This window comes from Alosa sapidissima, chromosome 19 (assembly GCF_018492685.1).
Source record: "Alosa sapidissima isolate fAloSap1 chromosome 19, fAloSap1.pri, whole genome shotgun sequence".
NCBI classification, from domain to species: domain Eukaryota; kingdom Metazoa; phylum Chordata; class Actinopteri; order Clupeiformes; family Clupeidae; genus Alosa; species Alosa sapidissima.
This window is the reverse complement of record NC_055975.1, coordinates 5,329,817-5,353,648: the sequence shown is the minus strand read 5'-3', so window position 1 is coordinate 5,353,648 and position 23,832 is coordinate 5,329,817. Positions and strand designations below refer to the sequence as shown.

The 23,832-nt window shown below is 40.8% G+C and overlaps 4 protein-coding genes and 1 long non-coding RNA gene across 7 annotated transcripts; 2 read left to right on the top strand and 3 right to left on the bottom strand.

Moving 5' to 3' along the window:
• Positions 1 to 3: 3 nt before the first annotated feature.
• Positions 4 to 9,921, bottom strand: rtf1 (RTF1 homolog, Paf1/RNA polymerase II complex component). The gene is made up of 18 exons (XM_042072204.1): positions 9,740 to 9,921; positions 8,252 to 8,362; positions 6,868 to 7,018; positions 5,476 to 5,680; positions 5,145 to 5,265; positions 4,697 to 4,808; positions 4,335 to 4,473; positions 3,744 to 3,921; positions 3,490 to 3,572; positions 3,252 to 3,339; positions 3,056 to 3,163; positions 2,844 to 2,921; positions 2,606 to 2,727; positions 2,415 to 2,472; positions 2,053 to 2,130; positions 1,732 to 1,833; positions 1,528 to 1,642; positions 4 to 1,433 (listed from the first exon to the last, which is right to left on the bottom strand). The coding sequence occupies exons 1-18, from the start codon at positions 9,821 to 9,823 to the stop codon at positions 1,327 to 1,329; spliced, it is 2,040 nt and encodes a 679-aa protein (XP_041928138.1). The 5' UTR covers positions 9,824 to 9,921; the 3' UTR covers positions 4 to 1,326.
• On the bottom strand, positions 8,329 to 15,772 carry nusap1 (nucleolar and spindle associated protein 1). Of its 2 annotated transcripts, XR_006025403.1 has the most exons (13): positions 15,568 to 15,772; positions 15,149 to 15,214; positions 14,848 to 15,024; positions 14,536 to 14,710; positions 14,362 to 14,457; positions 14,153 to 14,265; positions 13,984 to 14,061; positions 13,677 to 13,840; positions 13,278 to 13,441; positions 13,050 to 13,172; positions 12,859 to 12,961; positions 12,186 to 12,340; positions 8,329 to 8,341 (listed from the first exon to the last, which is right to left on the bottom strand). XR_006025403.1 is itself a non-coding variant. In XM_042072205.1 (12 exons), exons 1-12 carry the CDS (start codon positions 15,640 to 15,642, stop codon positions 12,253 to 12,255), a joined length of 1,422 nt encoding a protein of 473 aa, XP_041928139.1. In that variant the 5' UTR covers positions 15,643 to 15,772; the 3' UTR covers positions 11,969 to 12,252. The 2 variants fall into 2 exon arrangements, 1 of the variants encoding a protein (XP_041928139.1); XM_042072205.1 differs by lacking the exon at positions 8,329 to 8,341 and having other exon boundaries at positions 11,969 to 12,340.
• On the top strand, positions 9,997 to 12,123 carry ndufaf1 (NADH:ubiquinone oxidoreductase complex assembly factor 1). 2 transcript variants are annotated; one of them, XM_042072207.1, is made up of 5 exons: positions 9,997 to 10,300; positions 10,629 to 11,158; positions 11,269 to 11,454; positions 11,538 to 11,612; positions 11,731 to 12,123. In XM_042072207.1, the coding sequence occupies exons 2-5, from the start codon at positions 10,661 to 10,663 to the stop codon at positions 11,869 to 11,871; spliced, it is 900 nt and encodes a 299-aa protein (XP_041928141.1). In that variant the 5' UTR covers positions 9,997 to 10,300; positions 10,629 to 10,660; the 3' UTR covers positions 11,872 to 12,123. The 2 variants fall into 2 exon arrangements, with proteins under 2 accessions (XP_041928141.1, XP_041928140.1); XM_042072206.1 differs by having other exon boundaries at positions 10,115 to 10,424.
• Positions 15,773 to 16,711: 939 nt separating the features above from the next.
• oip5 (opa interacting protein 5) lies at positions 16,712 to 18,662 on the top strand. The gene is made up of 5 exons (XM_042072706.1): positions 16,712 to 17,058; positions 17,280 to 17,346; positions 17,449 to 17,571; positions 18,053 to 18,134; positions 18,258 to 18,662. Exons 1-5 carry the CDS (start codon positions 16,824 to 16,826, stop codon positions 18,327 to 18,329), a joined length of 579 nt encoding a protein of 192 aa, XP_041928640.1. The 5' UTR covers positions 16,712 to 16,823; the 3' UTR covers positions 18,330 to 18,662.
• A 363-nt stretch (positions 18,663 to 19,025) lies between these two features.
• Positions 19,026 to 23,536, bottom strand: LOC121693342. Its single transcript, XR_006025471.1, has 3 exons — positions 23,350 to 23,536; positions 22,838 to 22,931; positions 19,026 to 22,741 (listed from the first exon to the last, which is right to left on the bottom strand). It is a non-coding gene; the product is annotated as an uncharacterized LOC121693342 (long non-coding RNA).
• Positions 23,537 to 23,832: the final 296 nt, after the last annotated feature.

The window sequence follows — 23,832 nt, the reverse complement described above, 5'->3', positions numbered from 1 at the left end:
ATGTACGAAACAGTGCCTCTTTATTTTGCTGCACTCACTCCAAATCGCATATTTACATGGCATGCCACATCAATACAAGACCTAAGGACACAATCCATAACACTTAAAACCCGCCCTGTGTGAGAAAGAAATGAGGGCATGAAAATGGAGACACAGGATTATCTTTTTTTTGAAGGAAGAAAAAAAAAAAAAAAAAGGAAACACTTCAGTACCCGGAGAAAGTTTTATTGGTGGAGTTTTGCGATGGAAAAACAGAGACATAGTCCCATATTCTTGTTTTCAGTTTCCCTTCCCAAATGTAACCGTATGTTACGTTTCCAAAGTAGGTTGAAAAAAATATATACGAAGGATAAATTACAAAAAGAACATTCATTCCAGGTCAGGTGTTTTGGGTGTCAAAGAAGAGCCAAAGTCTTATGAGCATGTCCTTCTTCTAAAATGAATGCACAAGCACAGAGCCCCTCGCAAAAGTGGACAGGATATAAAAAGATATGAACCTATGAGAATGCCAATGAGGGAAAAATAATTAATATATTTCATATATATACGCTTAAAAAAAATAAGAAATAACTACGGAAAACACAATTCCGAGTACGACTCTGCACAACGCAAATAACCAGTGGACAGCCTTTCCCCCTAGAGTAATCCCATGAATTTTTTTCATTTAATATAACCTCTCACTTTTTGGGCTGAACAATTGCTTGCTCGCAGTCACACACTCTGAAAACTGATTTCATGTACATCCACACTCAAATACAGCCCCAATACTTTGAACCATTTCTCTAATGAAATGCTCTCATATTCTTTTTGCTCTTTCTCTCTCACTCACACACACACACCCACCCACACCTATTTAGGTTTCTCACACACACACACACACGTTTAAGTTTCTGACACATATGTCCACACATACTCTTAATTTCAATCATACATACCATTCATTTGCATGTATGCAGGCCACACACACACACGTTTAAGTTTCTCTCACATACGTCCAAACATACTCTTAATTTCAATCATAAACCATTCATTTATATGTATGCAGGCCACACACACACACCCACACCTATTTAGGTTTCTCACACACACACACACACACACACACACACACACACACACACACACACACACACACAAACACACACACCTTTTTAGGTTTCTCTCACATCCACACATACTCTTAATTTCAATCATACAAACCATCCCATTGTATGTATGCAGGCCACACACATACACACACACACTCACAGAAGGGTATCCTTCGCCCTAGTGCCCCACCTCCTATGGCTAACACATGCAGGGTGAATGAGGAAGCTCGAAGGTCCTTCAGATGAGTCCCCGCCTCTTCTTATAGTCCTCCAGGTTGAGTGAGCGTCGCGGGGCTCCATCCTTCACTGGCAGAGAGTTGGAGCTCACCGACAAAGACTTGGTCTCTGAGCGACAGGAAGAAGGCATGAGTTAAAAACTATTCATGACATCAGTCTAGCATCATCTCGATAAGTGTCCAAGACCGACATCAAGCCTCACCTGCAGTGGGGACCTGAAGGTCAATCTTCACGTCAAAGTCGTGAACTTTGAAGAGGTCTTCTGAGAGGTCGCTTGTTGTCTTGGTGATGTCTTTGTCTTTCTGGCTTCCGTGTCCCTGCACGTACCAGCACAACTAATTAAGTCACCAAGTAAGGTTGACCAATGGCAATAAAGGAAGGCGTGTCAATTGAAGTCACGGTTTACCTGTATGTGACTGTCTAGGGCGTTCTCCTGGGCTGCTGAACCGGAACCATATTTCTGGTTCAGATGGGCGATGATAGCGGCGTGAACTGTGGGGTCTCTGGCCTGTCAACCAGTTAAAATTGCATTAGATTTTAAAAGTACAATTAGAGCAGCTCCGACACAACAACTGTATGGTCAAAAAAAAACTCCACCAAGATTCTCCTTGCAGGGACAGAAGATGATATTGATGGAGGACCAGAAGACAAGAGGACCTTCATCTATACATATTCTTAACGTTTTGGAGTCTCTCCGGCAAAAGAAAGCTGTTGCTTGCACACTCACATTGGACACCATGGTGGGCTGGCACTGCCTCCTTGTGAAAGGGTCCATCTGCTGGTCCTTAGAATTCTGGCCTTCAGCCTGAAAGACAGGACCACATTCTGAGTTAGCACAACAATTATTGAGAACATGTGGAGGGAAGCATTGGGCAATTTTCATTCTGCATGGTGGGTACCCCACTGAAACCAGCTTTGGGAAACTACGCCTGTTCTCCATCAGAGACACGATTCATCATACACCTCTGAGGGTGCATAATCTTTTGATTATAGATTTACAAAGGGCTTCCCATAAATCGATCTCCTAAAATAAGAAAATATTTCTGTGTAGCATACCTAGTTGCCCAAAAGTATAAAATCTATACTCACCACTAGAGCCTTTTCAGACTCCACGATGTTCCAACTCCGATTCCTCTGGTTAATATAGCTGTGACAATAGAGGAGCAGACGAGACAGAAATCCACAGAGTTAGAAGAAGTGCTAGAGAAGTGAAAGACAATGCTACGCTGGTACTGTGAGCATGCTCAATCGGTGTACCAACTGACTGGTTAGGCATTTACCTGATGGCAGAGATGTTCTTAGTCCTCTGCCTGTCGAGGGCCTCAGCCCTCTCCTCCAGCTCGTTCAGCTGGTCTTGGATCTGTTTTACCCTCTCCCCGTTCCCAGTCTCTTCTGCCATAGCCTACACAATATAACAAAAACATCCATTTAACTCCCTTTACTGAAGACAATTTATCAACATAACTTTTTGACAAGATAATTGATTAGAATTAATTGAGAAGGGAAAAATCACTGAACCTTCTCTTTTAGGAGCTGTGTTTTCTTCATGGCATAGTTTGATGGAGCCTTTCGGAATCTGTCCTTCTCTTTCACTATCTGTAATTGAAGGGAGATAAATAAATTCCACATTCCAAGTTCCACATTCAGTAAACAGGTTTTTCTCAAGGACACATGCACATTATAAACAGCACATAGTGTAGATAAAAGATACCTGTAGAACATAAACTTACATCTTCAATGTCTTTATCATTGAATTTGTAGTTGACTGCTTCTTTGATGGACTGCTCCTTTTTGGCAATCTCATCCAGAGTTGGGACTTGCATCCCTGCTATGATCATCTGTGGAGGAGGAACAATCATAATTATTCTTAGGGAAACAAATACCCAAAATTAAGAGACCCACATACACTTCATGACGAAAGCCTACCGCTTCTTTCCACTTCATGAACTCGTTTTCTGTGAACTCCTGATTAGAAACAAACTCTAACCGAAAGACCCGTGTGTCGTTGCCATGACTGCAAAAGGAAATTATTTAAAAAGTTACCAACCAATTCACAACAAGAAAAATTAAGGGTAAAAGTAAGGGTCCATTTCTACATTAAACGCAAATATGTGACACTGACCTGTTCTGATATTCTGAATGTCTGGAGACAGAGAAAACCTACCGTAGTTGCAAGCCTTTATTTGTTCTTGTTGTACCCAGCTGGTAGATTTTAGCTGTTTCAACCACATCAATAATTTCAGCAACCTGTTGTATGAAGATAAAAAAAAAGAAACTTGTGATAACTGTCGAGATACAGATGAGTTCAGACACTTATCCCAAGGTAATGCCATGACAGCTGTTACCTTACACACAAAGCAGGTGGTTCATTTTCAAACGAAAAAAATAAAAAGAAGAAAAAGAAAAGATGATGCCCACCCTGTATACAGGCTTGCTGCTGTTGTTGCCGATGCCTATTCGCACAAAGCAGCCAGTCACTGTTTTTGCAAAGAAGGGCATGTGACACCAGCGCTCCAGCTTGTGTCGGGACAGACGGATACGATTCAGTTCTTCAGGGAGGGAAACGGGTTGCGACTTGGGTGGTGCTTCTTCTTTCCTGCAACATTAGGAATGACATGAAGAGAGCTAAATTAAACACAAGCAACCAATATAGATGAACACAGGATGAAGTTCAGTGTGAATGACCCACAGTGTGCAACAAAAACATGAGGAAATCATAATGCGTAATTTAACATTCCAACAGGTGGGAAAATAACTTCCAAATAAGAAAAACTAAATCTTTTTTTTATCATTATACTCTCCCATTTTCCTTTTAGTTTGCCCATGTTTGCCTTTGTGAAATCAGGGCCCTTGTGTACTACTGGAAGAAAGGTCCATGGGTCTCACAGTGGTTTTTGCCTGAAGCCATTATAAGACCTATTTAATTTCTCCCATTAATTGTCACACAGTTTGTGGGATTCCAACAATGAATCACAATACAGTATGAAATCTGTAAACTCCTATACTCACTCCTCTTCTTCGTCATATGACGAGGAGCGCGAGCTGCGATCACTCTTCACCGATGACTTGTCATCATCCTCTTCTTCCTCCTCATCATCGGAGTAGACTTCGCTGGCTTTGAGAGGCTCTCGTTTGGCAAGGAGCTCAGCTGCAAAGAGTGGTCAGAGTAGTGTTGTTCCTAAAATTATGACTGATACAATATCAAGCCTACGTATCTCGGTACCAATACTGAAGAATACCATGGCAAAAACCTTAAATGTCAGTAGTAGTAATAAAATAGGCCTGGAAGACAGATCATAGCAATAATAAAATGGGGTTTATAAACGCTCAATTAGAGCAGAACTTTTGTGCATGCTCATTACTAGACTCACCCGTTCTGTTTTTCTTCTTCTCTCTCTCAGCCTTCAGCTCTTCCATGGCCTGGGACTTCTTGTCCAGTTTTTCATCCCGCTTGGACCTCCGCTCTTTGTTGTGGGACATCACCTGCACAAGACAAAGTCATGTCAACAGACTCAAAGAAACCATCTCCTTGACCACAAGGGTACTGACTGATTCAGAAATGCGAGAAATATTTGTTGTGGGTTTGGGTGTGTGCATGAGGGATATATGTGTGTGCCTGAGAACAGCAGAAGTATGAATGAAGGGGAAAAAATCTATATAAAAAGACAACCTCGCAAAGACTATGTGTAATACTGCATATTGCAATGGTAGACCTAAATGTACAAATTATTTGATGTAAAGCCATGATCTGGTCATATGCCTTGTGAGTTTGTGTTGTAAAAATAATAATAAAACAATTAAATAAAATAAAAAAAACACCTGAACGTCCTGTGTCTGAGACCTGTCCTGTTTCTTCTTCTCCTGCTCTTCCTCTTGTTTCTTCTTTTTTTCTTCCTTCTCCTTCTTCTTGGCCTTCTTCAGTTTTTGCTTGATCTCAAACCTGAGAGACACAATTTCATTGTTGTTTTTAAATTCCCATGCAAAACCTAGGCAGATATCCGTATAATGAGCTCATGAATGCCCACTGGATCCCTGCATCTCAGTCATGGTATGTGCATGCTCGCACTGATCTGAACCTGATACCAAACAACAGGATGACCAACAGAAGAGGCTATAGGTCCTATGCTGGGAGAGCTGCAGCTAGCCTCACCTCCTCTTGAGCACCTCACGCTTCTCGATACGGTTGAACAGCTCCTGCTCGCGTTCTTTCTCAGTCATCTGCTCCAGCCTCGCCCGGTCCTCCTCGTCTCCCATCAAGTCGTCCCCGTAGCCATCGCGGAACTCCTCGTCCTCTGAGGAAGAGTCCGAATCGGAGCTGGAGGACGAGCTGTTGCTGTCCGAGTCGGACACCTCTCCTAAAGGAGCACAAGAAATGCAGGAGGCACAGTGAGAGGTGGCACTTGGGGGGATAACTCAGCACACGAAGCAAAACACAGCAAGGAGAGCTAGGCTCCAAGAACAGAGCTTTCTGTTGACGCTGACGTTTTTAGTAGTACACAAAGAATGATACACCAAGTGCTATGTGGGCTATGCTTTGCTTTCTACTTCATTCCATCAAGTGCAAAATGATGAAAATATAAGTATAAGTATATATACACTCTTTTGATCCCGTGAGGGAAATTTGGTCTCTGCATTTATCCCAATCCGTGAATTAGTGAAACACACTCAGCACACAGTGAACACACAGTGAGGTGAAGCACACACTAATCCCAATGCAGTGAGCTGCCTGCAACAACAGCAGCGCTCAGGGAGCAGTGAGGGGTTAGGTGCCTTGCTCAAGTGGTCGGGGTTTGAACCGGCAACCCTCCGGTTACAAGTCTGAAGCGCTAACCAGTAGGCCACGGCTGCCCAAAATGATGTACACACCAGGCTCACAGACATTTTTCAAACCACTTCTGCGGAATAAAATTCTTGCATAACCAGCTGGGCATAGAGTGAAATACACTTTCACTTCTCATAAACTGGCATGAAAACAAAGCACATTTATATGACGGAGTTCAACTTTTACTAGTTTACAGCTCAGCTATTGCCATTTGCTCCACAATAAGTTGACCTTCAATCTCAAAGTAGCACCAGGCTATGCAATCAAAGCCGTTTTGAGCGATTAGGCTCTTAGTCCTTACAGTCCAACTCGAGTATGTGCATAAATAAATAAAAATAAGAAATCATCAGTTTTAAAGTCTATGTGCATGCCAGCACTATACTATAGAAAGCGTCTCACTGTGTAATCTTACAGGACTGTAACAGGCAGGCTACACCAGGCATGTAACTGAAGCTTTCCGTTTGTCGAGCATCTGCTGCAACAATTAGCTTCCACTATAATCAATAGAACTCGCTACACCAGACATGATAGCGGTGTGTACATTTGAAGAAATTAGACAAGCCCTCTAAAACTATTTTTACTTTACGCAAACTGAGTGCTTTAATTGCGGTGTAGCCTGGCTGTAATACTCATATCTTAAGATTACTTTGCAGGGGCCCTGACACCCATCGGTTTTCTGCTGACTGTGGGAAAAGTTGGAGGTGCTATAACTGTCCGTACCTTCCTCTGGTGCTGAACTCTCTGCAGAGCTGTCGCCATCGGAGCTGCCTGAGGATGCTGCCTTGTTCACCTTCTTTTTGGCAGTGTTCTTCTTCTCTGTTCCTTTCCCTGGTTTGACCTTCTTCTTGGCCTTGGTGCCTCCGACGGTCCACTAAAGACAAAGCACATAGACAACACTGAGCAACGAGGCTAAACCAGTTATTGAACCTCCTCATGCGCACACACACTGGCTATGTGGGAAGTAAACTGCGCATTTTATTACACCGTCAGTGTATACGAAGGAAAGTCTGAGAAATACATTGTGTAGCTTTTTTACAAGATTCTGGGACAAATCATGGACAAAATGATAAAATACCATTACTGTAAGGTCATTTTTAATTCACATGCATTTTGCAATAACCTGGAATACATAATCTGGATTACAGCTGTAATCTGTAAAATCCATCTGTGTTAATGGCTGCAGATCTCACTTTCTTCCCTATGTCACTTACAAACTTCACATACCATGCCATTACATGGTGGTAATTATTCGGTGACAATAAATGCAACACAGGGTTGTTTATATTTATTCTTTTACACACTATTTCATAATGTAGTCAAGTCCAATCAAGATTGAGCGTAAACGTATTTCACTGCCTAGGTGGGAAGTATACTATGCATTTCTTTAAACTTTACAATTACAATGTCAGTGAAAGGACAGAAACTGAAGTAACTGGCTCTTAAGCGTTGAGGTCAAGCGGCAGGTTTGGTACCCCAGACATGGGCTCGAGGCCAGATGGGGTGACTGCACTCTCCCTTCACTACAAATACCATCACTCTAACAATTTAACACATAATGTGCCATTTTGTATTGTATATTAGTGACAAATCGTCCCCATGATATTAAATCAAGCAATATCTCCATATTGTGATATTGGCGATAGAGTTGCATAATGATATTTTTGCATATGTACAGGGCTAAAAAATAGCACCGCTTCTTTTTTTTCACAGGAAAAAAATCTACATTTAATTAATACAATAAATGAAACCAATTGCCATCATCAGGTTGCTGAAAATACGCTTACATTTAGATGCCAATTTTGGCCTTGTTTGTCAAATCTATTTCTTTCAAAATGTCGCAAAAAATAGACCTTTCTATGTGGTTGTAGTATGTAGTTATATTAACTATATTTTCATTGGATCTACAGCATAATCACTGCTTTATAACAGCATGCTAGTATCTGGCAAAACAAACAATATAGAGCCCACCCTGACACACCTACCAATTCTCTGGCAAGCAAATGAATATGCCCAGAGTTGTGTATTTCAGGCCTTGCCATGTGGAGCATTGTTGGCCAAAGTCCCAGGTAATATAAATATATATCATAAATGGGCTGCCCCGTACCTCATCATCGCTATCAGAGGTCTCAGAGTCGGATGAGGCAGCAGGCTTGCTGACAGGTTCCTCTTGGTCATCGGTGTCTACCCTCTTCCGCTTGGCCAAGGAAAGTAGTTCCTAAGGAAAGCAGGGAGACAAAACAATTTCACAAACAATTCTCAACAACTGCAAAGCTTCCAGTTCACATCACCTGTGGATGCACACTTATTTTTACTGACCAATCATTTCAGTGTACTATTGACATTAACATAGTATTGCCATAATCATATTTCCATATGTACACCATGAGAAAGCATGCACATTTACACATTGACCACATTCTCATTAATGTCATACGGATGAATCCTTCATGGTGTTATTATTAACTAAAATTCTAGTTTGCACAGAACATGTGCATTACATTGCTATTCCAGTTGAGCGGAAATCAAAGGTTTTCTCACTCATCATTTAAATGTTTATGGTTATTGTTATGGAATTGAGCTGACACTTTTGTCCAAAGCGACTTACAAAATAAAAACAATACAATAGTTAAAAATGAACAGTAAACAGTATTTAAAAAGTTGGTAAGACTACAGCAAAGATTATGGCCAATCAAATGTGTCTACACATGGCATGGGTGGATGTTGTTTTCAAGTTAGGTTTAATTCATATTACCATCAATGCATAATGAACCAATACCATAAGTAGCAGTACACTGTACAAATTGACACTTCCAAATACACTAGGACAAGATTTAACATTCAGTACCGGTTGATGAGGATAGATCATGCATTGAATTAAATTCATCTGAAGTCACAACAACTGAGCGGCAGTGAATCTGTTCATAAACACCAGGTAACAGGATAAATCCATACGACTGAGATGAACTGTAAATCACACTGTTGCAGTAATGCACCTCGTTAGCTGGATTCGTGTGCACATTGCAAATGTATTGCTTACAATAAGCAATTATCGTGTCCACCACTATCCATGTTAATGAATGGAGTAAATATCATTGTAAACATGACAGAAAAGAGGGGATTTTGCCTTCAGCATTACTTAGAAGCTAATGCTATCCATTGCTAGATGGGCTATCAAGTACTGTTGTCAACACCGAAATAGAACTTTAGCTAGCTGTGTTCCTGACGTCATTAAACAGTTAATGTTTTAAATCCTTGACAAGCAGTTTACTAAAAAAGAGAACTGTATTATTCCGTCGTCTAAGGTGACAAGAGAACGTAGTCGGTGCCAAAATTTGAAACAAGCACTCAATGAAATGCTGTTTCGTTCGTTAATTCACCAGGCCTGTGGCGGGGTGTTTTCTTCAGCTCAGTGTAATGCTGGTTGTAGTTCCACCATGCTAACGAACACTTAGCTAGGTCCCTGGTTAGCTGAGTAGCGTTAGCTACTATGATTGTTTCGCTACCATTAGATGGCTAGCGCGCTCTCGCAAGCTAGTGAGCTTGCTACACAAACTAGGACATCGCTCTGGAATAGGAAAGACACCGTCCTTACCTGATCCAGGTTATCATCACTTGCACTATCCTCTGAGTCGGAATCAATAACGACCCGACCTTTCCGTTTCTTTACATTCACCATGATTAGCTGTTTGGCAACCTCTCCGTGTGTGACGCCTGTGTGTATTTATTATCGGCGGTAGCTCCGCAGTCCTCCACACAAAGGCGCTAGAGTTAAAGTGAGCATGCGCCCGTTTACGAGAAGTCTCAACGTCACTGATGGAATTAGGTCGTGTTTTTTTCAGGGACGCAACATTTGAGCAGTTGGGGTTTTTCCCCAGGTACCCTCTACTGAGATGAAACTGAAGACGTTTCATTTTATACGTTCATATTTTTCGAAAGTCATGATCTTCTGTTTGATAAAGGGATACCAGAGAATGTGGGGATACTGCCAATAGGAACGTATCTCAGAGGTTGAGATTTCCGGACAGAATTTGGGGACGGATCTGGTCATTGACGTCACATCCCGTCCCATGGCCGCTGCCGAGAGACATGACATTTGTCCCATTTGTCCACTGTCTAATGTTTATCCAAACCCGAGATATCTTGGCCCACAGATGTAAGAATTAACTGCACAGCTAATACCAAGCTCATAAGAAAAACATAGGTATTAATTTGCCCAAGTCATGATGAGACCTGTAATTTATCTTAAGATCTGAAGTGGTCAACTAGCGTTTACGTGGGTAAGTTTACATTAGCAGTGTTGCCCTTGTTCCACTATTTTGCAAGGTATTTTGGGGTCTCCATAATATGACAGGTTCTCCCCTCAAACTAATAATTTTGTATGCACTTACATGCATATACCAACCTGTCATGCAGGTGTAGTTTATAACATCGGTAACGTAGCTAAGGAAATTATATTGAGGATTTTTCTCTTTATTTCACAGGCAGTGCTAAGTAGCAGACTGGAAGAGAAAGTATGGCAGCTTCAAGAACTGGACGCCTGCTCTTAGCCCGACTGCTCGGGACATCTACGAAACAACTTGTTTGGGCATCTGCTTCACCCTTTTGGTCTGTTCCTCGCAGGGGATATTGGCGACCTGGTCAACCCAGGGAGAGAAAATGGTTATGGCAAAGGATTAACTTTGATTTCGCTAAAGGGGTAGATGGAGTGCGGAAAAACGTGGGACTGTTAAAAGATGAGTTTCTGCAGCGCTGGGTCGGACCTGAAGGCAAGCCTCTTCTTGAGCACATGTTAGAGCAGACGCGGGTGTTGTGGGAATTTCGTGGACCAGAGAGCCTGAATCAGTGGCTTGTTTCCTCTGATCGGGAAATTGGTGGTCGCAGCGAGGTCTATCTGAAACTGGGTAGAAACAACAATACCTGTCTTCTGTACGGCACGCTATGCTCTGCCCCGCCAAGGGATGGAGAAACTCGCTACAGTGGGTACTGCACGATGCGCTCAGAGCAGCTTCGTGTGAGTTTGACATTGTATTGTCATAGATGTGATTAGCCTCTTAAGATATCACGGGTTGTGTCTTGCTACTCCAGTACACATATTCACGTACAAAACTTCTCTCATCACAGGCCTCGTTTGATAGGAAGAAACACCACGACGTGTCCAACTTTAACACGTTACATTTGCGTGTACGTGGTGACGGGCGACCTTGGATGATAAACATCGGAGTAGAGAACTACTTCCACCATCAGAGAGATGACATCTATAGCTATTTTCTATATACACGCGGGGGCCCATACTGGCAAGATGTCAAGGTATACAAACACAAGAAAGACTAACCTCTGTTGATTGGTTTTAGTGCATAACAAAATTAATGACTGGTGTTGTAATTCAACAGATCCCATTTTCTAAGTTTTTCCTGGCCACCCGTGGGAGAATACAGGACGATCAACACTGTCTTCTACTAGACAAAGTAAGTTAAGCATTTTCTATTTAGATACATGCAATTTAGTACGTTTGAGGCACAATATAGAGAGGTAATATGCAAGTTGTTCAAGACTGTTCAATAAGGTAATGCTTTCCCCCCTTAGATGAACACCATTGGATTCACACTTGGGGACAAAGCAGACGGGCCATTCCAGCTGGAGATTGATTTCATTGGAGTGTGTAACGACCCTGCCCACACTGAGGACTTTGCTTATGAGGTTTATAAGAGAAATCCAGAAGTGTGACAGGCATCGCACAGATCATTATATCACACCATCTTAAATATCCGACTGTTGTAAATTATATTACAGTATTGTCCAGAAAACAGACAAAGCATAATAATTCCATCTAGCTATTTAATGAAACCATTTTCATAATAAAAGCACTGAATTTGAAAAAAAGTTTTTTTTTCCCCTCTCCCAATGTAGGCCATTCCTTATCTAAGACTCAGTTTCAATAGCAATAGTTTTAAAAACAAAAATAGAAAGTTTTTTTTTTTTTTAAAAGCAAATATTTACAATTGTACCAAAGCCTTTTTTTAGAAGGGAAACAATCACACATCTTTACAGAGATAATAGGGTAATGTACAAGGTTTGTATGCATATACAAAAAATGTGATGGCAGAATTAAGACATGGCTAAGCCTCGTCTGGCTCCAAGTATCTTCTCTTTCTTCTGCTTCCTGCTTTCGGTGTGCTTCACTCGCCGGTCCTCTCTGGGGTAACAAACAACTTGGGGTCAGATACTAGACAAACACTACTAATAGGGCTGCACTATTTGAGGAAAATATGTCATTTCCATTTCTCTGACAGATATTGCAATTGGGATTTGTAATATCATTTTTGAAAGTCAAGCTTCAGTTCAATATTCCAAATTCTGTTAAATTTGGTCCATTTCTTGTTACACTCCTAGTGTATGAGGAGAGCACTCCTGTTAGGTGAGCTTCACTCTTCACACAAGGAGGATGACATGAATATATAAATCATAGATGTGACAAGATTGACCATCGGGACTGAGTTGCCAGCTGCACAATTAATTGTAGCCTTTGTGATAAACAAATTAAATGACTTCAAATTGCGATTTGTCAGCTATATAGATATGCATGAAATACTGCCTTTCTAGCAGTATACAGGTATATTCTTAGAATGTCAAAATAATCAGATTCAAATACATTGATAACTGTTCAACATGAGATATGGTCAGACTAAGACCGTATGGGATAACATAACTCACCTTGTTTGTACTTGGTGCTGTTTGTAATTCTTCTGGTGGGACGGAACTGTCTGAGACTTGTTGAGGGTGTTGTCCTGAGTTTCTCCAAATGGCTTGAGTTTTCCTGTTCAAAGACAAAGCTTAGAATAGTACGCAAGCCTGCATTCACTGTTCAACGCAGCCTTGAGCAAATGAAATGACATGAGACTCACCTGTGTGTGGCTTGTAGGTCAGGGGGCGAGACAGACTGGCCTTCAGATCAAATGCGCTCTTCTTGTTTGTACGTGGAGTGTTTGAAATGCTTGTTTCTCCACTGAAGACAAATGGTGTCGTTCCTATGTAATAGATCACCATGAGTTTCAAGTCAATTTCGAGTTTTGCATTAATGCCTCAACAAGAACATAAGTGCCATAAGTTCTATTCAGTTAACACATGGCTACCTGGAGTTTTGATGATGCTGTTGACTGAAGTGTTTGCTCCAGCCTTTCCAGCAGTGGTGTTTTTTTTTGCTGGAGTTGATGTGAGTGTCACGTGAGGGGACATACGAGCTGGAGTCTTAATAAGGGACCGCTTATGCTCATTGTCCTTTGTGGCTTGGAAAAACCTGTGGAATGAATTATTCATTTTGGAAGAGTAAATAAATCTGGTGTGTTTTAGGGACAAAAGATACACATTTTCAACCACAAAAACAGATTTTCAACATGTTTTGCCTCAGAATGAACTTAAAATTGCAGGGGGGAAAATATACCTATGAAGCATATTTTTTTAGTCAGTCACCCTGTGCACGTAGTAATTATTAAGCGGAGTTGTAGTGCCTCAATAACCACCATCAGTTTTACCTGACATTGATCTTGGTGGTGGAGATGACAGAGGGGTTGAAGACGGTGTTGCCTTTCAGGGCAGACTTGCTGGCTGAGAGCTGGGTGACTCTGCGCCTGTCTTGGGCTGGCTTCCTCTCCTGGGCAGCAGGGCTGAACAGGGAACCTCTGTTCACCTTTGGCTTCTGTTTCATACATGAAAAGACACTCAAGTTTACCATCTACTTGAGCAACACAAAACATGGCACATCCCTTAGAGATATCTACAATTACTTTGATGACTTAGTATGCAGGGAGTCTTATTGGTGCAAGTTTAGGTTTTACTTACAGCTAGGATTATGCCATCTGCTGGTTTGGGGTTTGTTTTTGTCTCTATTGGTTTCAGGTTGGTTTTCTCTGAGAGAGTCTGACATGAAAGAAATGGATTACTTAATAAAAAAAAAAAATACTACCACATTAGTAGAGCATACCACATTCACCCAAATGATCTTCATTACCTTCAGTTCTTTCACCGAGTTCCTGAAAGACTCAATTTGCTTGTTCTTCCTTTGGACATAGGAATCAATGGACTCCATCTTGTTAAAATGAGCCTCATGCATTTTCTTGAAGTCTAGAATGAAGAGCACACCTCATACATTTTCCACAATTATGATGATACCAGCAAAATTACATAAAATGGTCTCTGAAGGAATTAAATGTTTCTTACTCGGTGTGGTTGGCCTCAAGACCGGCTTGGTCTTCTTCATGAGTCCAACAGCACGTGGGATTTTGCCAGCAGGTCGGTTCAAAGGCTTCTCCTCACCTGTGTGAGAAATGAGCATTTGTGAACTAAATGCACATACAAACACAACGTACAACCAAATAAGGTTACTCTGCTTACCCTGCACAGATTTTTCAGTATCTATCTTGTCACTTGCAGGCTCAGGCGGTCCTTCTGGCTTGTTCTCCTTCTCCTCCATCACAGGTGCCACTGCCTCTGTATTCTCTGTCAAGGAAGTCTTCCTTCTCTTGGAACTTCTTCTCTCCTCTTCCAGATTATCCAGTGCTCCATCACTCTGTGTGTGTACAATACATGCAGTATGTGAATCATTTCTGACCATTGTTTCCCAGAGGAGTGCCTGGCAATAGCCACTAATAGGGCATGTAAAAGCAAAGTAGGTACACCTTCATTAAAATAACATTTACACTTTACCTTAACAGGACTCGGTGATAACTTTGGATCAGATTCGGCAATATCGTCGTGCTTCCTTTTGGTCTTCTGCCCCCTGCCCCGACGTTTTGTCACAAAATCAGCTGGTTCCTGCTCTGGGACGTTCTGGGTAGAATCATTGTTTTCCTCATCGGAGATCTTCTCGTTAACCTCATTCTCCTATAAACATACATGCAATGCTCAACTGATACCATGTTAGCTAAATTAATAGCATTAATTAACGTCAGACAAACATGATGATAAAAACAGCTAGCAGCTATGGCTATCAAAAGTCACATCTTACATTTTCAGAGAGGTTCCTCTGCTGCTGTTCGTAATGTTGTTTCAAGGCCTTCAGAAGTTTGTCTGCCTGTAGTTGGACACACAACGTTAATTCAAACTGAAATGAATGGAGCGTCGTAAACAAAACAAAGCCATGCTTCAGAGAACGCCTGTTGACTTTAGCTGTGTTGGCAAGTTAACGTAACGTTAAGTTACCTGTTAGCACAATTCAATTAGACTAAGGTAATGATGTCGCTAGCCAGACGATCATGGCAATCAAGCAAATTAAAAGCAGCTTAGAGAACTGTGGTGGTGGTGGTTTCGAGAACAAACGAATAACGTTAGCAGCTACCGTTAGATCACAGTCAACATCAGGTTAACATTAGTTCATTTTAGCTAACGTTAGCATGCCTAGCCATCCTAACACTAAGTTAACGTTACCTTCAAATTAGCCTTGAGTCCAACTTCTTTAGCAAGTCGTCGCAATTCAGCATACTTAAAATTATCCAGATCCATTGTACTGACAGCTGTTTTAACAGCAGACAAACCGTAACGGTAGTTTACAGATCTGTGCTTGTCTAACGTTACTGCAGTTTCCGAAAGAAGACGCGCCTGACGGTTGAAACTAGAGCTACTTTCAAACAATCCCGCTCCTTCACATTGATTGGTGAAAATCTGTACTACGACACAATTCTTCAAGCGACACGCCCCCATCTCGGCTCTGCGAGAGCCGACTGCCATCTCACGGCGATTTATGGAAGTGCAGAATGCAGAATAAAATGATTTTTGTTTTTACTTCTGGTCCCCTGAGGAAGAACATTAGCTGATATTTAAGAAATAATGTAAAGCAATGTTGGAGATGTTGAATACAAGATTAACGTGGAGCCATACTTTTCTTGATATGTAACATATTTTCTTCGAGCATGATATCCATCGATAGGTGGCAGTATACCATTACGTTCTGTTGTTCCCAGCGCCCCTAACAGAAGAAGTAGGCCTAACAGGAAGAACAGGGAAGAAAGCGCGGTCAGAGCCCGTTTACGGAGAGCCGGATCACTCCATTGTACCTGCAATCTGCTGCAGTTCCGCTAGGGGTGATCACGAATAAGTGCAAAAACAATGGGGGTCTATGGAGCTAGACGGCTAAATGTGTCTCTTTCACCTGGTTGTCGTTGAAAAATCGAAGATTGGATTGTGGTTTCTGCAAGATCAATATGGATTAAAGGTCAAAAGTTGAATGAACGAGTACTTACGTCCTTTCGATTTCTTACAGGTTTGGTCGTTGTTGCCCACAACACACTAGCTTTCTGCTAATGAATGACGTCATTGATACATTTGAAAGGCTTTTTAGAACAAATCAGTGACTCACAAAATATAACACTCAGCGGTGTGTATTTTCTCTGCCCCCTCTTTTGCATGCAACATTCAAATTTCTGGGCAAAAAAATATATCCCGAGAAAAGTGGATTTGAGGGGTACAGCTCCATAGACCTCCATTCATTCTGCACTTATTCGTGAGCGCCCTCATGTGGAACCAGAACAGGAACTGCAACCAGTTCAGAAACCGGAAGTTTCCCGAGAGTGGCGGTTCTCCCCTTATTAGACATTCTCTGGCGCGGTGTTTATTTGAAATGAATGGCATCGACGTATTCATGTGATTTTTGGTCATGAATCATTGATTTTTTTTATCAAAAGAAGATGTCATGCAGCCAACACAGCTCGTTTAGTTCTGTCAGTGACACAGATTGTTCTCTATCCAGCATTATATTGGAGAAATTCAAGGACGTTCATTTGGATGTAGGCCTAACCGCAAACTGCAGAATTGATTACAAAAACACCCTAGTGTTACTTTGTGCTAAATGCAATATAATCTTGGGCGACTCCCTTGGAGTATGTGGCGAATATGCTGACTTGAACTCTGTCATCTGTTTAAGTAAGTAGTACATAACTTTAATAATAGAAACAACATGTTGGTTAAAACTGCAACTAGAGTTTACCGTAGCCTAACCTGACTTCAATGTTGGGTTTTTATTTTCTTAAAAGAAAGTATTAGAAGACGATACTATGAAAACTTAAATTAGGCTACACATAACGTTACTTGAAATCGTGTGAAATGTCATGTAACGTTAGCTGCTAATATGCTCCCTCGTCCAGAAGTCACTGAAGATGTGATGGTCAAAGGCGATCAGAAGCCCAGCCTTGAGGGCCCACTTGCTACTTGGTGTGTAATAGACTACCAACAACAATCGTGTCAACAGTACACATATTCGATCATGTTGCTCTTGTTTTGATTACACCACATTTTCTCTTTGTTTTCTTTTAGTATATACTCTTCTCTTCAGTGCTCTGGCTGTTTTTCAGTTGTTGGTGGAGTGCTGCAGGCAACCCCACCACATTTGTCAGCAGTGCGTGATTATTTTCTCCTACAGAAAGACCGCATTAACTGGTAAGACAATAATTACCATCCCTTCTCCAGTTTAAACTTCGTTCATTACCAGGTTAAAGGGCTGAAACATATTTGGTGGAGTTTTTACTAATGCCACCCATTCTAGTTTTACTCAAAAGACTACAATTACAAGAATCTTTCCCAAATCTGGTCAAAGTCCTCTGGTGTAAGGATGGCTTAAGTTGAAGAAGTCTATATGATCCAGATCAGAACTATGCATACCAAAACTACCAGACACAAGCAGTTTATCTCCCTTATGCCATCTCTCGCAAATAGCTGACCAGTATCATCTGATGCCACAGCTATTCTTGTTCACCATGTGCACACTATGTGCAAATACATCATAACTTCCTTTGCATTTCTGTATTTTCTATATTGCTTGAGTCTCCAGTGGCCGGAACCACATTTCTTGTGTGTGTGGCAAACGGTGCTGCAAGTGTCAAACACTTTTTTTGAACTCTCTTATTACTCTTATTGACAGTTATAATATAATGAACAGCACAATGGTGGATGGATCCACTCTCAACTTTGAGCAAAAATCCATTGGCGAGGAAATCTCCAAGGTGAAAAAACATGTCTTTGTGCACATTTGTACACTTAATGATGAAATATTTCTGGTGAAGCAACTTACTTGGACATGACATGTCACCTCCTCTTTTCCTCTCTTCCTTGGGGTTGATATGAAGCTCAAACAGGAGCTAGAAAGTGAGATGAAGAGACTGGAGCTCCTAAAGGATTTGCTCTGCCGAGGACATTAAGGATGGGCCAGATAAGCCTCGATACAGAAGCCGCCTTATCTCTGAACAAACAGTCCAACAGTCTTGATGACTGGTTCCATGTACAGTGTACATATTTAGTTATTGACATGTGGAAGTATGTGCTTTTTGGTGTTGGTCGAAGTGGCTGCTTGGTTGTTCTGTAGCTGCAATTCTATCAATATTGATGGCAATAAATTATAAAATGTAGGTCTATACTGGTGATGTTTATGTAAACTACATGAATGTTTTATAATTTAGGAAATTTGCAATGTCTTGTAAAATATGATTTAACATTCATTTGAATAAAAAAAAACAATGGATGACCAAATTTCACCGGACATATAGCCTCAGTCTCAAAGTCATGTTGTTTTATCCTTTACAGTATCAGGAAGATTATTCCTTATCTGACACAAAATGCCACAAAACTTCTTGTGCAAGCCATGGTTCTTTCCCAACTGAACAATGCATTTCATTGCTAGCTGGCCTACCTGTGTGTAGTGAGGGAGACCATTACAGATGACTCAGAATGCTGCAGCATGTCTGGTCTTTAATCAGCTAAAGAAGACACATGTAACTCCTCTGTTGGTTACTCTCTATTGGCTTCCTATAGCAGCCAGAATTAAATTAAAATACATCTCTCAGTCTGGCCTAGAAGTTAAGAACTCAGTGGACACACAAATTACAACAGGCCATTTGTATGATTGGCACCATGCTGCTTTTTATTGCTACATATGTGATGCATTTTCTTCACTTTTAACAAAATGGTTAAGAGGCTCATCTTAGCATGCTTGGTGCCTCTCTTAAGTGCATAGTTTAGACAAAACCTACAGTCTTTTCATTTAGAGTTTCACAACACAATTTCACCAATTTCCAACTGTTCCAATTGTGCCTTTCATCTGTTAATTAGCTTTGCAAAAAGACATTACCGCTACAACAGATTATTATCCAAATGTTTGGGTCACTACACCAAATGATGTGTCAGTACATAATATAAACAAGTACAGGTTTGTGTTTTTCCATTTTTAAGCAAGAACAACTGATTTATGTTCTGTTTGAGGCAATCTTGATCTTACTGTGATACTAACAAACTTGCAGTTAATCAGTTGCATTGACTTTTCTGTAATTTCATAAATATTTCCTAAGAGGCTTTGCATCCTCCACAAATTAATACAAATTAGCAAATAACAAGGTACCAGAAGAATTATGGGAGATTTTCGTTTTGACACAAACATTTTTTACAACAATGCTGTAGTTACCAATCGATTTTCCAAGCAATGATTATTTTTAAGTCATATTCAAATAGTCATACAAAAATGTCATTATTGCATGCAGTACTACACATTTCATAAGTTGCTCCATCATGCAAACACTATTTCCACTGCATTCCTATAGACTGAGACTATATTAATTCATAGATAGTTTTACAACATCATGTCCATAATTAATCGTAGAGGGGTTGACTTTGCGATGTCATGAGATTACAATTTATGTGAAGTGTTTCTCACTGTACAGTACAGATGAGGGAAAGTGCTTTATGAGTCATATCCTTGTCGCCTTCTATCTTGAAGCAGCATTTCAGGGAGATCATGCTGTCACAAGGCGAACTCCCTTTGGCCATCATGGTCACAGAGAAAGCTCCGTTGCCACGGTGACGGTGGACATACAGTTTAGTGTGTTCATCCAGAAAATACTAGTAATTGTAGCAAGACCACTACACATGTTCTATTGCTTTTGGTTAAGATACAATGCATATTATTCATGTGCATCTGATAATGATGATGATCCTGTTTTAATGTCATCATGATGTAAACATGCTATCGACACATGCTGGGATGTCAAAAGGGACTGCCCCTTGCACACGCAACAGGACCTTTTTTCTAACAATGGTACTTTTGAAAATATTGTTCTGTTCTCAACTACAAAAGAAGATTCACACGGCAATCTTCCAAAACATTGTGGTTTCAGTTTCTTCGCCACATGTATTATGTTAAATCCATTATCCCATAGAAGAGATTTCCGAACCTCTCCATACCACCATTACTATCGATGCCTTCAACATCAGTTATCAAACAGAATGCAATTCTTTTCAACACTGAACACAGCTATTTTATGCTAAGGGTTTCCATTCCACAACACCTCATTTAAACCAAAACTGACACTAAAATCATGCGTAATATTTGTATTGCTCCTAACACTACTTTACATATGCTATGGCTTAAATTGTATTACTAATTTTAAATCTTTTGCTGCTTTCCAATCATTGAGGTATTTATTTACATGAGAATATTTAAATACTTGAGCTCAATATTGTTAATACTCTAATAACCTACTGTTTACCTAGTGTTAAATTCTGTGCTATTCTGAATCTAGGCCACCTAACCTACTTTAGTAATCTACCAACTAAGGACACATCCCCTACTGAGTCTGGGAGAGGTGTTAGGAAGTGTGCAATGAAGACTGGTCTGGATTGCTTTGAATCATGCCACCAAACAGCAATCGATTATGCAGATTTTGAACATTTAAATTAGCAATCCCTCACTGACCAAGCGGCTCATATAGTTTAAACTGAGGAGACATAATATTTAAAGACTTGTAGTCTTCCAATACTAAAATGACATTTGTTTTCAGTAATATTAGGGGCAAAAATACAGTAAGGGTCAAAGATAAGTCAGAGGGTAAACTCATTACTTGAAACTACCATGGAGCATACTGTCAGGCCTACAGTAATTACTCTCTTCATGTGCTACTCTCAAATTGAATTAAATTGAAGGAGGTCTACTGTACATGTGGGGAAATTTCCTACACAACCATCTATGGTGATCTAGTCTCATAGATTTGAGGAAATGCTTATAGCAGGCTTTTGGTACAGCATAGATCACTTGAACAACCCTACAAACTGCAATTATACTAGCACCAACCACAATCATGCCAAACACATAAATCTGACAACAGCACTATAACGTGTATCTCTGGGAATGTGAAAATGGGCATGCAAGTCAGCTGTGGGCAAGGTCAAACTTGTAGTGTCTTTATGCCTTCGGGGTCGAGCCACTACTCCCTCCTGCTTACCCCAAAAGGGCGAACATAACTCTTACAAGAGGCCTGGCTATGTGTTTTGAGATGGACAGACAAAGACATAGGGAGTCCCCACTTTTGGAGCAATCTCAGACTAATGTTGGAAAAGGATGCTACATCCCAGTTGGTAACTAAAGTTTGTTCTGTCTATACTGTATACACCTTAAAATATATAAGTATATTACTAGAACTATGTTACTCAGCAAGCATCACAACCTCTCATGCATGGCCATGTATAATGTCGGCACTAAAAGCTTGCTACATAAGCATATGGGACTATACATTTTCTTAATGGAAGACATTGGTGATTTTGTTGTTATTTGAACAACTTGTCACTTGTTTACAATATACATATTTATATCAAAACCATCATAGGTAAATGGGAGAGGGAGGGAAAACATATTGCACAAATCCCGTATCCAGGGTGGACCATATGGACCTTGGACTTTAGACTAGTTCTCTCTCAAAATCATTGTTAACAAGTATAACAGGTGCAAAAACTCAATCACCCACTATTTTTCCTTGACCGTTCGATTCAGTTCCCTATGTCATTTTTAATCAAACTGAATTATGTGGATTTATCCAGGATATGGATCATATACCTCTATGAACAAAACGCCATCTTGGCCAGAATACCTTCCTGATGCATGCATGAGGTGGACACAATGTTTTAACTGAATGAATGGGGTGTCTACAAAATACCCTCAAAGATCAAGTTTAAAATATATACCATGATTCTAAGATTGTCCACCATCACCATTTGAAGAAGCACACGTCATCTCTGCTATAATGCAAACCTCAACTTCAAGAAGGATGGGGCCTTACAGATGATTGTCAGTGAGGTAGTGATTTACGTCTTGTTTTATGTCCACCATCTACTTATTCCTTTGCCACATTTTGTGAGCAATCCACAAATAAATTAAAATAAATCTAATTCAAGACAGATACCAGAAAGCTAATTTCTTAATTCCAATCTGCTACTAAAACTCCCACTGGTGTTACAATTAATTGTATAGACTAAAAGCTACATGTTGGTCCCTCCAGCACTGTGTTTAGAGAAGGTGGGGCAGCTGGAAGGGCATATTTGGTTTCATGGATATGTAGTGACCAGCAGTGATCACCACCATTTTTCGCAGCCCAGCACTTGACCTTGGGTGTTTCATCTTTCAACTTGTTCACTGCAGACCTTGCATCTCTGTTGGTCCTCTTGAGTATGCATCCAGATCTTGCATCTCTGTTGGTCCTCTTGGGTATGCATCCTTTGTCAAAAGTAGAGCAACACATCTGTCTGAGGGCAGCAGAGGACTGGAGATGGAATGCTTTGGAATGCACTTGAGCTGTGGATAAAAATAGCTGTATGAGCTTTGAGCCAAATTAAATCCTCAGTGTGAACATGACTTCGTTTTAAATCAAGAAATCTGTCTTTTACTTACCCTCTTGAATATGTTAATGTTGGTCATGATATTTATGAAATGTGGGATGACTGAAATAGTTTTACCGTGAAGTGAAAAACAAGGCAACAGGGTTCTGAAAATGAAAACATTTGGGTGTGAGAAAAGTCCATTGCATCTTGCGCCAAAAGCAGCAATACACACACAAATATACAGCCTAATGTAGGCTAATTAAAAGTCGCGCAATCGTGTAAGATAGCCTACAGAGACCTAGATTTCATGATAAGGCAAATGACAACGACTGACTGGTGACATTTGTAACTAAATGGACTGCAACAGCAAAAAGAACTTACCCACCAACGACCTAGGAACATATTTTCTACAACACGGCTCAAATCAGAACATATTCCATGGATATTAGTCAGGTTTTGCTTTAAATTAGCACACCCTCTAATAGCTGTTATAGCTGATCTATGATATTCAATTGGCACAGTGGTAAACAAAGGATTACATGAAGCCGATGGTTACAATATAACAACGTAGACAATACATACCGCTACAATTACAACGCGCAGAAACGGTGTTGCTGGATCATAGGGACATGTTTGCTCGGTTTCTCTGTACAGGGTAGGCAGTCCTCACGGGCCAGGTTCTTTTCGCCCGGCCCGTGAGGGCTGCAACTACGCCATTACTCTCCCGTTATGCTACACCGCTCGTCCTTCCGCTCGAACACATGTCATTTTCGCTGTTCGTATAACTGAGGCGTATTGCGCCACAGACACATCAGTCAATATCAAAGACCCGCCCTCAACCGACCCTCCCTCCCAGGACAGTGAAGTCAGAGCTAGTCTCCCTAGATTTTCTCTGATCAAGTGAGGAAGCTCACCAGACTAGATGGAGCAAAACCTAGGCAAAATGTTATACAAAGTGATTTTTTAGAATGTTTTGCCATGGTAAGTGTAGCCTAGTACGTGGCATTAGGTGCGGGCATCTCACCCTGACTGCCTAAATATTCTTAATGTATGAGGTCTGTAGTG

What these genes read in the sequence shown, in the direction of transcription:
- rtf1 (XM_042072204.1), bottom strand. Translation starts at nt 9,823, where the DNA reads ATGGTGAATGTAAAGAAACGGAAAGGTCGGGTCGTTATTGATTCCGAC. An exon ending in TCATATGACGAAGAAGAGGA is followed by an intron (nt 3,922 to 4,334) that starts GTGAGTATAGGA and finishes CTAATGTTGCAG; the next exon opens with GAAAGAAGAAGCACCACCCA. An exon ending in AGCCCACCATGGTGTCCAAT is followed by an intron (nt 1,834 to 2,052) that starts GTGAGTGTGCAA and finishes ACTGGTTGACAG; the next exon opens with GCCAGAGACCCCACAGTTCA.
- ndufaf1 (XM_042072207.1), top strand. Translation starts at nt 10,661, where the DNA reads ATGGCAGCTTCAAGAACTGGACGCCTGCTCTTAGCCCGACTGCTCGGG. An exon ending in CATACTGGCAAGATGTCAAG is followed by an intron (nt 11,455 to 11,537) that starts GTATACAAACAC and finishes GTAATTCAACAG; the next exon opens with ATCCCATTTTCTAAGTTTTT. An exon ending in ACTGTCTTCTACTAGACAAA is followed by an intron (nt 11,613 to 11,730) that starts GTAAGTTAAGCA and finishes TTCCCCCCTTAG; the next exon opens with ATGAACACCATTGGATTCAC.
- nusap1 (XM_042072205.1), bottom strand. Translation starts at nt 15,642, where the DNA reads ATGGATCTGGATAATTTTAAGTATGCTGAATTGCGACGACTTGCTAAA. An exon ending in TATCACCGAGTCCTGTTAAG is followed by an intron (nt 14,711 to 14,847) that starts GTAAAGTGTAAA and finishes GTACACACACAG; the next exon opens with AGTGATGGAGCACTGGATAA. An exon ending in ACCACCAAGATCAATGTCAG is followed by an intron (nt 13,442 to 13,676) that starts GTAAAACTGATG and finishes TTCATTCCACAG; the next exon opens with GTTTTTCCAAGCCACAAAGG.
- oip5 (XM_042072706.1), top strand. Translation starts at nt 16,824, where the DNA reads ATGTCATGCAGCCAACACAGCTCGTTTAGTTCTGTCAGTGACACAGAT. An exon ending in GAGGGCCCACTTGCTACTTG is followed by an intron (nt 17,347 to 17,448) that starts GTGTGTAATAGA and finishes GTTTTCTTTTAG; the next exon opens with TATATACTCTTCTCTTCAGT. An exon ending in TTGGCGAGGAAATCTCCAAG is followed by an intron (nt 18,135 to 18,257) that starts GTGAAAAAACAT and finishes GTTGATATGAAG; the next exon opens with CTCAAACAGGAGCTAGAAAG.